At 32.1% G+C, this 13,800-nt stretch overlaps 1 protein-coding gene across 3 annotated transcripts; it reads left to right on the top strand.

Moving 5' to 3' along the window:
* The first annotated feature begins 5,644 nt into the window (after window positions 1-5,644).
* On the top strand, window positions 5,645-10,530 carry LOC106759559 (pentatricopeptide repeat-containing protein At5g48730, chloroplastic). 3 transcript variants are annotated; one of them, XM_022779758.1, is made up of 4 exons: window positions 5,645-6,133; window positions 8,948-8,976; window positions 9,130-9,354; window positions 9,783-10,530. In XM_022779758.1, the coding sequence occupies exons 1-4, from the start codon at window positions 5,717-5,719 to the stop codon at window positions 10,495-10,497; spliced, it is 1,386 nt and encodes a 461-aa protein (XP_022635479.1). In that variant the 5' UTR covers window positions 5,645-5,716; the 3' UTR covers window positions 10,498-10,530. The 3 variants fall into 3 exon arrangements, with proteins under 3 accessions (XP_022635479.1, XP_022635480.1, XP_014498267.1); XM_022779759.1 differs by lacking the exon at window positions 8,948-8,976 and having other exon boundaries at window positions 9,242-9,354; XM_014642781.2 differs by having other exon boundaries at window positions 8,948-9,354.
* The last annotated feature ends 3,270 nt before the right edge of the window (window positions 10,531-13,800 follow it).

The raw sequence follows: 13,800 nt of genomic DNA, 5'->3' as shown, positions 1-13,800 counted from the left end.
CCATATGTTTAAGTGAACCTAATACTCCAAAATAACACCATTTATCGGGGTCTACGTCCCAATAAATTATCTCCCCGCCTATATAATTAAAGGGGACTTCTTTGATCAAGGTCCTACCATGGTGGACCACTACCTGAAACATGTCATCAAACATCCCTACCCGAACCCTGCAAATGCAAACGGGGGACCACTAATTTAAGTTAAAGTAAGAACTATGGGACCACTATCATGCATCAAAACAAGACAACTTTTCACACAAAACAATTTCACCCGTAGTTAAACCCCCTGAAACGCGACAACACTCAAAACATATCCAATACCTCAATTTCATAAAATTAACAAATGTAAACCCTAACCTAATTTGCGAAATTCAATTTGCTCTGCAGATTTCACCTTCAAGATCACCCAAATTGGAAGACAGTTCCTCCAAATTGCTTAACCCCAAATCGAGATTTGTGCAACCCAAACTCTAACTCAGAATTTTTTTAACCACTGCCACGTGAACTTTATTGAAAATCACATATTTACCCTTACTTAGGCAGCCACGTTATGAACCTAAAACAGCCACGTTGCACAGATGACTCCACGCTGTCAGCTAGATCGTTAAATATTTAACGTCGTGACCAAAAAGGACTTAATTGTACACTTTTTTCACAAGTTGGGACAACATTGAACTTTTTAAAAAAGGTAGGACGCATTTGAACATTCCCCCCCCCCCCTAAAGAGGGAACAAAAGAGGTATTAAGCCAAAATATAAATCTCCTCTCTAACCCTTAACCAAAATATAGGCAACAAAAATAGCAAGACTTGCAGCAAGATGTCCCCTCTCTTGCAATTTGCCAACCACCACTTTGAACAATCCTCAAAGTGAACCAGACTCCACGAGTTTATCCCCTGTAATCACAACAGGTCCAATACAGCAGTCTTCAAGGATGCCAAGCCAAAATCTTGATCAAACAGAAACACCTTCACTGTGCAGAATATGATCAAGCAATGTGTGCGCAGTCAGTCTCCCTTTTGAATCTCTTTCGAGAAAGATCACCATCATCTTCTTGGAGAATTCTTGGAGCTCTCAAAACTAGAGATATCAATCTGAAACAGAAATGAAATTGTCAGATCATCAAAAGTCTCTGAACAAATTCGTGTTCAGTCTATTTATAGATATCTGTTTAAAAGACAATCTCTTAGTCGAATATGCTACTAATTCAGTCGACTGAGTAATGACAGTTTTAACAATTCAGTTAAACTTGTAGCATACAGTCAACCAAAATAAAAACTCATTTAATATAGTTGACCAACCAATCAATGCTCAACTAACTTTTGAAAATATAGCCGTTATAGTGCAAATTCATAACAGAATTCCAAAATAGATAACTAATACAGTCAAATATGTGGCGCACATAGTCGACTTCAACATGTAAAAACATTTTGAAATTCTTTCCTTCTCAAAATCTCACAAAGCACTGATTCTCAAAATCCGTACAAAGATTTTAGCATAGTCGAATCTATTAATAATGGAGTTGACTTTACTACTGCTTTGTCACACAGTTATAAGTTCATAAAAGTGTTTGTGGTTTTCATGCTCTAAAACATGTGCAATGCATCCAGAAAAGATGTAACAAGTACAAGCGTAATATATATGCATTTACACATCAATACAACATATAAACATGTTCAACAGATATATCAATTAACCAGTATAAGAACATGTAAATCAACAACAACATATGTGAGTTATTAAGCAATGTGTTGTCATCATCAAAAACTAGAGTGATATAGATATTGTGTCGTCAATAATCTCAACAGAAAGTCCTTAAATAGAGCAAAAATAAAGTCCAAGCCCAATAACGCTGGCGTTCAGCGCCCCCACTTAGGGCAACTGGACGAAACTGCACAAAGAATGGCGCTCAATGCCCCTTTAGGTTTTTGTTTGGAGATTAGTGTTTTTGAGTTTTTATTTTTGTTAGAACATAATTGTTATGTTATTTCTTTATTTTTATATTTTTTTCTAGGGGCAAAAGGGTCTTTTACCTTTATTTAATTGGTATAGAAATTATTTAAGAGAGAATGTAGAAAGGAAAATCATGCATATTAAATAATCTGGATATTTAATAAAGTAATATTATGTAAGTCTCTTAGAAGATTTAGTTATTGTTATTTTAAAAAAATTAGTTAAATCAAAATAGGAGATATAATCTTGGTGGATTTAAAGATTAAAAGAAATATTATTATTATAGAAGAAAATCATTATTAGATATTGTAGATATTTTAAAGATTTGGTGGTTGATGATATTTTAAAAAGTAGTTAAGAGAGAATAAGAGAGGAAATCTTAGTGGTTTTAGAGATAAACTGAGAGATTTTATTAAAATTAAAAAGATAGAGATATAATAAAGGACGATAAAAAGGAGAAGAATAAAAAGGGGTTGGCATTTTGTTACCCTATAAGGAAAAAATGAAAATTAGAAAGACAAGGGAGAGAAAAGACGTTTTCTAGGAGAAAATAAAGCCGAGAATGGGGCATCAAAAATGGGAGGACCATCGGTGATGTTGTGAACCTTTCTTAGTGATCTTGGAAACAAAAATTGTAAGAGACCAGGTAAGGAGAGTGACTAGAATTACCTTGTGCGTGTAAGGTTTGGAGTTGTATGATATTCTTTATTATATTGTGCAATATGTATGGTTGTTGGTGTGCATGGTAAATTTGGAGTGATGACGATGATGGGGTGACGTGAAAATGGGTAAAAGTGGGAGATGGAAGAAGATGTTAGGAAATAGGTTGGCTTCGTTTTACACCAAGAGATGGGTGAATTGGTGTTAGTTTAAAAACAAAATCTTTTTGCAATCTTGGTATGAAAATTCAAAGCTTTTAATCTTTCCTTGAAATGCAAGTAATGAAAAATTCCAGTGCAGCGGAAAAACGTAGTTGACTGCTAAACAGATAAAGTCGACTGAAATAAAGAGTGCAAGGATAGAGAAAATCAAACACTGGTTTTTATACTGGTTCGGCCAACAATGCCTACATCCAGTGTCCTTCTAATCTTGGAAGCAAATGCACTATAATGGTTGGTGTTTTTACAACAAGGAATTTATAGAAGCACCACGCAAAAATATAAATCTCCTCTCTAACCCAAAACCAGATATAGCTGCACACACAAAACCAGAATTGCAACAAGAATCCCCTCTTCTGTAATATGAACCCACGTCGAACAATCCTCAACATGTAACCAGCTCTCTTCAGAGGATGCCAAGCCTTCAAGATCAAACCAGAAGCACCTTCTTTTTGCAAATGTTGATCAATCAGTATGCGCACAAGACTCCTCAGTCTGAATCTCTCTCAAGAAAGATCACCACCGTGTTCTTGGAGAATTCTTGGAGCTTCCTAAACTGTGAACTTTCTCTGAAACAGGACAATGAAAATGTTAGATCACAAAAGTCACGGAACAAATCGTGTTCTGTTCTATTTATAGTTTTCATGTCATTCTCAGTCGAATTGCCTACTAATCCAGTCGACTGCATTAAAACAATTATAACAGACAGTCAACACGAGGCTCCTCAGTCAACCAAATCAATGAACATTCATGACAGTTGACCCAGTCAGTCAATCCTAACTAACTTTTAAAATTATAGTCGTTGGAGCAAGTAGGCATAACAGAATTCCAAAAAGAACAGCAACACAGTCGAATAGGTGTTCCACATTGTCGATTGTCACATGAAAAATCACTTTGAAATTCTTTTCATCTCAAAATCTCATCAAGCGCGTGTTCACAAAATCTGTACAAAGATTTTAGCATAGTCGAATCCATTACCAGTGTAGTCGACTGAACTAAACCTTTGTCACTACAAATATAAGTTCATAAAAGTGCTTGTGAGATTTTCTTCAGAAATGTGCAGAAGTAATCAAAATCATTTTATCACACATTTCAATACAAGCATGTTCCATACATGTAACACATATTCAATCATAGGAACACACATTGCAAATCAACAAAACATGTTCAAATAAAGCATTGTTTAATCTAGTTTGTTATACAACTGAACATGTAAACTGGAACATATGTACTGTTATTAAGCAGTGTGTTCTCATCATCAAAAACCAGTTTGATATAGAGTTTATTGTTGTGATGTTAATGTTATGATGTTGATGTTGTGATGTTATATGTTTATGATTTGGTTATTATTGTAGTTAATATGATTATTATATATTGTGTGATATGATAATTCTGGTTGCTCACCTACAAAGTTGTGGTTGTGGTTTCCACCTACGATAGTCGTACTTGTACGGAGTAGATGGTTTGCAGATAAGATCGGATCTGAGTAGTTGACAAGAGTTGGGATGTTATGTTCGGGGATTTATTATTTATTTTCTATTATTTGAAAGTATTCCGATTTGGTATTTTTATGTAAAAGTGATATTCTAATATTTTCAAGCGATGTTTATAGTTACGATTTAATTCTGCATTTGAATTGAATGTTTTATAGAAAGGTTTGAAAAAAAAAATTGCACTGTGACATCTCAAAAATTAAGGTGTTACCACGCCCAGGCGTGCTGCGGTGTAGAGGGGCGTTGAGGGTCCTAGAAAAGGGCAACCAAGCGTCCTACGGTGGTGGCCCTTAGCGCTCTTGAAAGGGCAACCAAGCTATGCGCCTTCTTTGACCTTCTTCTCTGGTGCTTTTGTTGTCCCTCTTGAGTTCCGACTCCTTAATACTTTTGCTCATCTTCCAAAACATACCAATAACCCACAAAACTAAGGGAATTTAGTGATAAAATTATTAAGTACAACCTCTATTCATTTATTCACAAAATTAAGTTAAAAACAAAAGTTCAAACAAGCTTCTAAGTAAAAAAAAAAGTTAATTTAATATCAAAATTACATTACAAATAATGATATATTTAAGCGTTGTCACTCGTAACTAAAATATTCTAAACCTTTTAAATTCATTCGTGAAATATAGTAAAAAAACTTTATCAAGATGACTATTTTTTTCTTTTGTGAATTAAGTTAGAATTTCGCTTAATGGCTTAACCAAACATCTTTTAAGAGCTTTTTCACTTCACGATCATCGAATCTTTTCCTTTCTTTTCTATTTGTTTTTGCACAACCACTCCTCCATAATTACATTCCAAATATGCATATAGAAATTAACTTCGATTAGAATTTGTTTAAACTTTTATAATTATAAAACAAACCACAAAAATATCAAAAATAATCATCACTAAACTTAAAAATAATTGATACAATTAGGTGTAAAAATTTGCATATAATATAATGTAATAAAAGGAAAAAAAATTCAAATTAAGAGCACAATAATATAATAATATAAAGTAAATATAAATTAAAATTCTTTGAAGCATGCATAATGGAATTCAGTTTTTAACCATATATTATTTTTGAACAATTCTATTAACATATTTTATTTTTTGAACTTTTATAAATATTTTTTTAATTTACTATTATAATCGTTTTGTAACAATTATTTTAATATACATTGTCTTTTACTAATTTTATCTTTTATTAGCATATTTTATTTTATTATTTTACTTTTTAAGTTTTTATAAATATCTTCTTTCTTTAATTATTGATAATTTTTTTATTTTTATCACAAAAGTAAATAGATGTACTCACTAGCATATATAAAGCAAATTTGAACAAAAACAAAATTTCGACAAACAGATATCTCTGGTTTGTATGGAGGCTTGAGACCAACCAAAACCCAATGGCAGCAGGAGCATCACTCTCCACCACCACACCCGGCGTCCCTCTTTTCCCTCCACCAATCTCCGCCCGTCGAACCGCTTCAACACGGGTCCAGGTGTCGCCCCGACCCGACCCGGAACCCTCTTCGTCTCCTACGGCGCTGACGGTGGTGGACGAGCGGACTCGGCGAATAGCGAGGGAGTTGGATGAGCTGAAGAGGCGGGAAGCGAAAGAGCGGAAGGAATTGAGGGACAGCAAGGTAGCGTCGCAGAAAGCGGTATCGGTGATTCTGTGGAGAGAGGCCACAAAGGCCGTGATTGATAAGAACGGTAGAAAGAAGAAGGGTCCCATCAACTCTAAGAAGCTTCTTCCCAGAACTGTCCTCGAAGCACTCCACGAAAGAGTCGCGGCTCTGCGCTGGGAATCCGCTCTCAAGGTTTATCAACTTTCTTTTCTTCCCTTGTTCTATGTGGGTTTTGCTGGGTTGTTCTATGTCGTCACTCTCTATTAGCTTGGACTGTGAATGACATTGAAGTTGAATTTGGGTGAATACTCAAATTATTCTTTTAAATTGGATGGCAGAATGGTCTATTTGGTCCTTTTGCTGTTTCATGTTAGTCCTCAAGTTTTATTAACTAAAACAATATTTAAAATAACTCTTCTCTTTAACACTCCACCTGTTTCAAATAGATTTTTAAGTGCAAAAGAATAATTTAGATGGTGTGAGAATATGGCAATTTAATCCTTCAAAGAACTTCACATATTTTTAATCCCTGTAAAAAGAACCCTTAAAGATTTATTTTAAATCTCTTAATATATAAAGAGTCCTGTGAGTAAGTCCTATTGTAAACTTTTCTTTGACATGAAAATATATTTTTAAGAATCAATTTGATAGTAAAAAGGGGCTATTTTGTTATTAAGATACGAGAGATCAATTTGAACTTTTTTTTACATATTTAAGGAATAAATTAGATTTTTTATTCAAGAGACTAAATTGATAGTGCCTTACATAAATGGGTCACTTATCCATTCTTTAATGTTATCTTTAAACTTGAAGTGCAATTTAGTCTCTACGTGTAAGAATTAATTTATATTTGAATGATAATGTGTAGGTGATAAATTGCATTTTGATAATAACATATTCAGTGTGCCCTTCTTGACTAGTTCCATCCATCATATTCTCCCTACTACTAGCTTCCCTCCTCGACCCTTTCTCCAATGTTCTATGTTTTTCATCACTTGTGCTCTGTTCAAGTGTTGACAAACTCTTAGGAAACAGAAATGTATTTAGAAGGAAACACCTTCTAATGTGTTTATAGAACAAACTAAATTTAGAAAATAGAGAACTTGTTTTCGAAAACAGTAAATAAACGAAGACTTACTGTAGGATTGTGTGACGACTTAGGGAAGAGAACACAGACCCATTATTTTATATTTTACACTATGTGATTATCTTTGCTAGAAATGAAATGCGAGTTGAGGCTTAACTTAACATAGCGTTGCTCGAATTTTAAGGTGAAAACAGGGAAGGAAACTGATATGTATGAGACTCTGAATGATTTGTGAGGGATGGAAGTTGAGTTTTTATCATGTGGCAATTGATCCTACAGCAGTTTGGGCTACAGAATGCAAATAGGGTTTAGGCAAGTATTCTTACTATGAATCGTTAGTCTCGGGTTTTTCTTTGTTACCGCAGGACTCCATGCTTGTAAGTTTTGGAGTTGACTAGGTTTCTGTTTAAACTCAAACTAAATGGATTATTTTTGTGGCTGTGGTGATGAGTTTGGAATTTGGTGTTTGCTCTGTTGTTTGAGATTGTAATTAGTCAACTTTTCCATAAAAGCATGGAAAAGGGAAAGTTAGAATAAATAAAAAAGGATGAGAAATTTTGATTATGATAATCTTTGGTTTAACTACAATTAAATTTTGGTTAACTTTTAAGTAAGCAGTTCAATAAATGGATGTGAAGGAAAACAAGTGAGACTGATTCATAAGAAAGTGTAACTTTGATGGATGAAGCAAGATATCTGTTTGCCTAATAGCGTAAATGTAGGAAAAAGTATATAGGCATTCTCCTAATACAGCAATTAAAAGAACAAAAAATAGCAGATGAACATGGAAAATAAGGAGAAAGGCACAGAGTGCTACTCGTCCCATAGGACTAAACCTTGATGTGTTTCAGTCACAAATTCAATGTGCTCTTCTCCCAAGGACTAATCCTATCATAGATTTAATTGTACATCTAGCTCCTCACATAATTTCCCCATTCCCCATGCTTACCTCGCTCCTTTTGCCGATCTTCTACTGCCTCCTGTGAATTCTGTTAGACCGAACTCTAACAGACTTTTCCTGTGCACTCTCATACCCAACATTTCTGTCTCCTTCCCTTGTTTCTCTGCTAAATTAGAATTGGCCATCCATCTGATGCAGCAGTGGATTACCTATCAAATTCCTGTAAAAATACTGGGTCAGGAAAAAATACCTACAAACACATGGAGTGTTTATCTTTTGTTTAAGATCTCTGTACATAAAAATACCATGCAGAAAGCTTTGGCCATATTAATTTTTTGTTTAATTGAGTACTGGTCAGCTTTTTTGGTCAAGTATATGTAAAGGGAGTTAAACATATTTCTTGGAAAGCTATTATTAATCGAGTAACTTAATGTAGAGATGTAAAAAAAACAAAGGATTGGGATTATTTTCATTTGTCTAGTGGAACATGGTAAGTAAATGTGTTCATTGGCACAGTCCTAACAAATTTATATCCTGCTATATGTTTCCTCTCACCCTTATGTCCATTTATTTATCAGCTAGCTGAAGAGTATGTTAGTAGGTTGGTGTCCCCCTCTCTCTGCCTCCTTTTATATATTTTATTTTATTCCTCTACTTATATATGTAGGGAAGCAAGTAAGTGTCAATACTTATTTCGGTCATGTTCAGGAAATATGAAATGTTGAAGGAAGAAAGTAAAGATACAGGGGAGCATATTTGCATTGGGATCAAGAAGATAAGTTAAAAATGTGGCAGCATAAGGAAGAGTTAAATTGATGGAGGAAACCTTACTGAATTGCTGTTCAAGGATTTCATATACTGTGAAAAGTTAATTTGTATGTTTTCATATTTAAGAATGTGAATTTTAAAACTATGGTTGAAATGTTTTTGCACTTACTCTAGCACAAACACTCTGGTGGAATTATCTATCAATAGGAAGACTTCGTAATAATATTAAAGCATACTCTCGTGGTTTCAGGTTTTTGAACTACTGCGTGAACAGATCTGGTACAGACCTAACACTGGTATATACATAAAGTTAATAGTCATGCTTGGAAAATGTAGGCAACCTGAGAAAGCTCATAAGCTCTTTCTAGCCATGGTTGATGAGGGTTGTGTTTTGGACTGTGAATCATACACTGCATTGTTGTCTGCCTACAGTAGGAGTGGTCTCTTGGACAAAGCTTTCACTCTTCTTGAGGAAATGAAGAATACATCTGGTTGTCAGCCAGATGTACAGACTTATTCTATCCTCATAAAATCTTGCTTACAGGTTTTTGCCTTTGACAAAGTTCAGAGTCTTTTATCTGACATGGCCAATCATGGAATCAAACCAAACACGGTTACCTACAATACTCTTATTGATGCTTATGGGAAGGCAAGAAAGTAAGCTTTTTCCTGTCTCTCTATACCTTCTGAAAGTAATACATCCACAATCTGGTTGCTAACAGAAATTGGAAAATTTATTAAATTAACTACCCTACCTTTACGTCATACTCTAGAATATAGGTACAATAAAGGCATTTTAGAGCGGATATTCAATCTTTTGAGGTAAAAAAGTAGTCAAATTATCGGTATACTTAGCCTCTATGATTGCCATAACTGAGTTCTCTCACTGTATATTTATGTTGGGCACTGATGCACCATCATCCATTCCTGGATCCCCCTGCCTCTTCCATTCCAAGTAAAATTGAGTTATACAAGTTGTTCCATTTTTATTTAGTTGTTAAGCTTGTATTTATTCTTTCAGCAACCAGCTGCAGCATGATTTAGTTATTTTCATATTTGCAATATAATTATCTTTTTCCTGAAAGGTTTTCAGAAATGGAATCTATACTTGTGGAAATGCTTGCTGACCGGGATTGCCAACCCGATGCATGGACCATGAATTCAACACTAAGGGCATTTGGCAACATTGGACAAATTGAAACAATGGAGAAGTGTTATGAGAAGTTCCAAACTGCTGGAATCCAACCTAATGTTCAGACCTTCAACATTCTGTTGGATTCCTATGGCAAGGCTGAGGAATACAAGAAAATGAGTGCTGTAATGGAATACATGCAGAGATACCATTACTCTTGGACAATTGTGACCTTCAATATTATGATTGATGCTTTTGGGAAGGCCGGGGATCTCAAACAGATGGAGTACTTGTTTAGACTAATGCGTTCAGAGAGAATAAAACCTAGTTGTGTTACACTATGCTCACTTGTGAGGGCTTATGCACATGCAGGTAAGCCTGAAAAAATTGGCGGTGTCCTGCGTTTTGTTGAGAATTCAGATGTATTACTGGACACTGTATTCTTTAATTGCTTGGTGGATGCTTATGGGAGGTTACGGTGTCTGGCTGAGATGAAAGGGGTGCTTGAGATGATGAAACAGAGTGGTTGTAAACCCGATATCATTACTTATAGAACCATGATTAAAGCTTATTCTTTTAATGGTATGGATAGTCATGCCAAGGAAATCAGAGAACTCCTTCCAACAGTGACTAGACCTTCACTGAAAAGGGATAAGCCTGACTTCTGATAAAAAAGAAATATACTGATATTTTTGCTCCAACTTTTTTGGCAGCCAATGATCATTTTAATTTCATGCTTGCTATATGCCTTCTACTTTCAAGCGGGTTGTTTTCAAACTTTTCATCTTTTAGATGAAAATATATATTAGTAACACACACACATATATATATATATATATATATATATATATATATATATATATATATATATATATATAATGTGTGTGTATGGATGGATGTATGTCTGAGTGTAAGTTATGTATTGAAGACTATTTTATAAAAGTGATGACTGAAATTCATTAAAATGTAAATGAGTCTTTCATATATTATTTTCAGTAAGGTTAAAGCCAATGATAGGGTGTATTTGAAAAAATATATACCATTAGTGGTTCTCATTGTTTATCCGATGAATAAATTTTCAAAAGTATTTTTAGGAAAAGACAAGAAAAGAGAACAAACTGTTTTTACAGGTTAAAATTAGTTTGAACATGAATTAATCTATAAAAATATTTTGGCATTAGATTTTTTAAAAAGTAATGTTTATGTTATGTAAAAGTTATTTTTAAAATATTGAAAATTTTGTATTATTTTCTATTCTCCTCCAATAAGTGTTTTTTTTAATTGAGTTATTAACCCTAAACCCTTTACTTACCATAAACACAACAATCACAAGAAGCTATACTGTCAAAAGGCATAATGAATTTGTAAATATTTTATGTTGTGTTTGGATGAGGAATTTAGAAAGGTAATTATTCATTTGAAGGATTTAAAATTTATTATATTAAAATAATTTATTTGAATGAATCTGTGAATGTTTAAATGAATCAATCAAGGTCAGATATTGAGATAAATCTGTATGAGTTAAAGGTCGAAAGAAGTCGATTTAAATCAAATATTGAAACGAATTATTTTGAATCAAAAGTTAAGATGAGTTAACCTATGTCGAATATCAAAATTAGTTCATTGTGTTAAAAGTTGAGACAAGTTTGTTTAAGTCAAAGGTCAAAACGAGTCATTCTCGATTGAAAGATAGAATTGAGTTATCAAAATATTTTTAAAATATGATTGATACACTTGAAAAGATATTAAATTGCTTTATCCAAATAAGAAAATTAAAATCTAAAATATTTTAATTATTTTATTCAAACAAAGAAATACAAAAATCCAATTGTAAGTAATTTAAATAATTGTATTTTAGTTTTTTGGAATTTTTAAAATTCTTTAGCCAAATACAAAGTTAATTATCCAAATACAATGGTAATGTTTTGCTTCAAAATTGATGGTCTGACACGATAAACAAGATTTGTTTATCTCACATTCTATTTCCTATATCGCTATAAGTTTCTTCGTGCATCTTCATATAAACAAACTTCTTATTTTGTCATATTTTAATTCTACATTTAAAAAATTCAAAATAATTTTATGTAATTTGAAAGTTTTTCGAATTGTGTAATTTGGAAGCCAAAAGTAGTTTCTGAATTATACATTCAAAAACCATTTTTTCTCTTAAAAAAATATTTTCAAATTGGACAATTCGAAAGTCCTGAACTGTGTAATTTAGCAAAATTAAAATGGAAAGCTTCTTTATACGAAGACTAAGAAGAAACTTATAGAGGTGCACAAATAATAAGTATGTCTAATCACACTCATTGAATATAGATTAAAAAAATATAACACAATCATATGTTAATTCTTAATAATTCAAACTTTAATGCATGACGAAAATAGAATATGAAAATATATTTGAATTTGTTATTAGAAATAATGTGGGTAATAATATCAACCCTAAATATACGATTTTTGAAATGTAAAGAGCATTATATATATATATATATATATATATATATATATATATATATATATATATTGAAGAGAAAGAAATATAATAGAGTGCATAAATCTTTCATACAAATTAAATCATAATTCATTTTTGTAACTTGTATATGATATATTCCAAATTTTATTAATTCTAACTTGACGTCTCATTATATTAGAATAATACTTTATTTTTATGACAATTATATCTTTAATACAAACATAATAAATCATTTTAAGTTAACAAATAATAATCTTAATGTATTTAAATAATATATATGTGATCGGAAAAGAAAATAATTGCATAAAGTCCTCGAGCCAGTACCACCAATGCAAGAAGAGCTTTCTAGAAATGTCTCACACTCACCAAGTTGATGAAGTTTCGATGCTTTTGAAAAGACAATTGGCGAATACAAATTCTTTGTTCTTGTCTATCATGTTTGATTCCATGCTTAAGTCTGATTTTAGTTTTACAGTTGGAAAATGATTTTAATAATTTGACTCTGATTCATATATAAAAAAATTCGACAACTTTTATCTTTATATGAACTTTGAATTCAACATGTATTAATAATTTTACCAAATGATAAACAAAATTAATAAGCCAATTTTTTTAATATGCAAGTAACTTGTTATGTTTTTTATTATTAATATGAAATAATCTGTTAGCTATATAAATACACTAAGTACAAAAAATATGGACAATTTGTCAAAAAATTAGTAAAAATTCATCGATAATAAAGTATTATTCACCATTATATATTTTTTTATAAATTCTTTATCGGTAATAATTATTGACTATTTTTGTCTTTTGATAATTATCAATAATCACATCTTTCAATAATTATTAAAGAGTAAAAACCTTCAATAATTACGAGAGGATAATATTAAATCATCTAAAACATGATATTAATATGGGTTAAATATGTTTTTAGTTTCTATATTTTGGGACGATTTTGATTTTAGTCTCTCTTTCAAAGTAAGGTACAATTTAGTCCTTCAACTTTAAAAACTCTGGTTTTAGTCCTTTTTACCAAATTTTTTTAACTTTATTTACGGTTTTAAATGCATTTCTCAGTTAACATTGAAGCAAAAATGTGTCAAACAGTGTAAACAATCCAAATGCTATAATGAAACGTTCTTGAAACAGCAAATAAAGTTTTAAAAAAAATAGTAAAAACGACTAAAACCAAAGTTTTTTAAAGTTGAAGGAATAAATTGTACCTTAGTTTGAAAGAGAGACTAAAACCAAAATCGCCGCAAAATATAGGGACTAAAAACATATTTAACCCTATTAATATAGAGAAATAAAACAAATTTGGTATGCATTTGTAGGTTCTAAGTTCTCTACATGTGAGATAAACACGTGCCACACCATTTTCATATGCATTGTATCGTCTCAGGAACACATATATGGTAGACACACTATTATGTATGAGCTGGTATATTTTTCAACAAATTTTGTGCATTTTGTTAAATTTAATGTAGTGCAACTT

The sequence above is a fragment of the Vigna radiata genome, chromosome 4 (genome assembly GCF_000741045.1).
Source record: "Vigna radiata var. radiata cultivar VC1973A chromosome 4, Vradiata_ver6, whole genome shotgun sequence".
NCBI classification, from domain to species: Eukaryota; Viridiplantae; Streptophyta; class Magnoliopsida; order Fabales; family Fabaceae; genus Vigna; species Vigna radiata.
The sequence above is the reverse complement of the archived record's forward strand: the minus strand, read 5'-3'. Positions and strand labels throughout refer to the sequence as shown.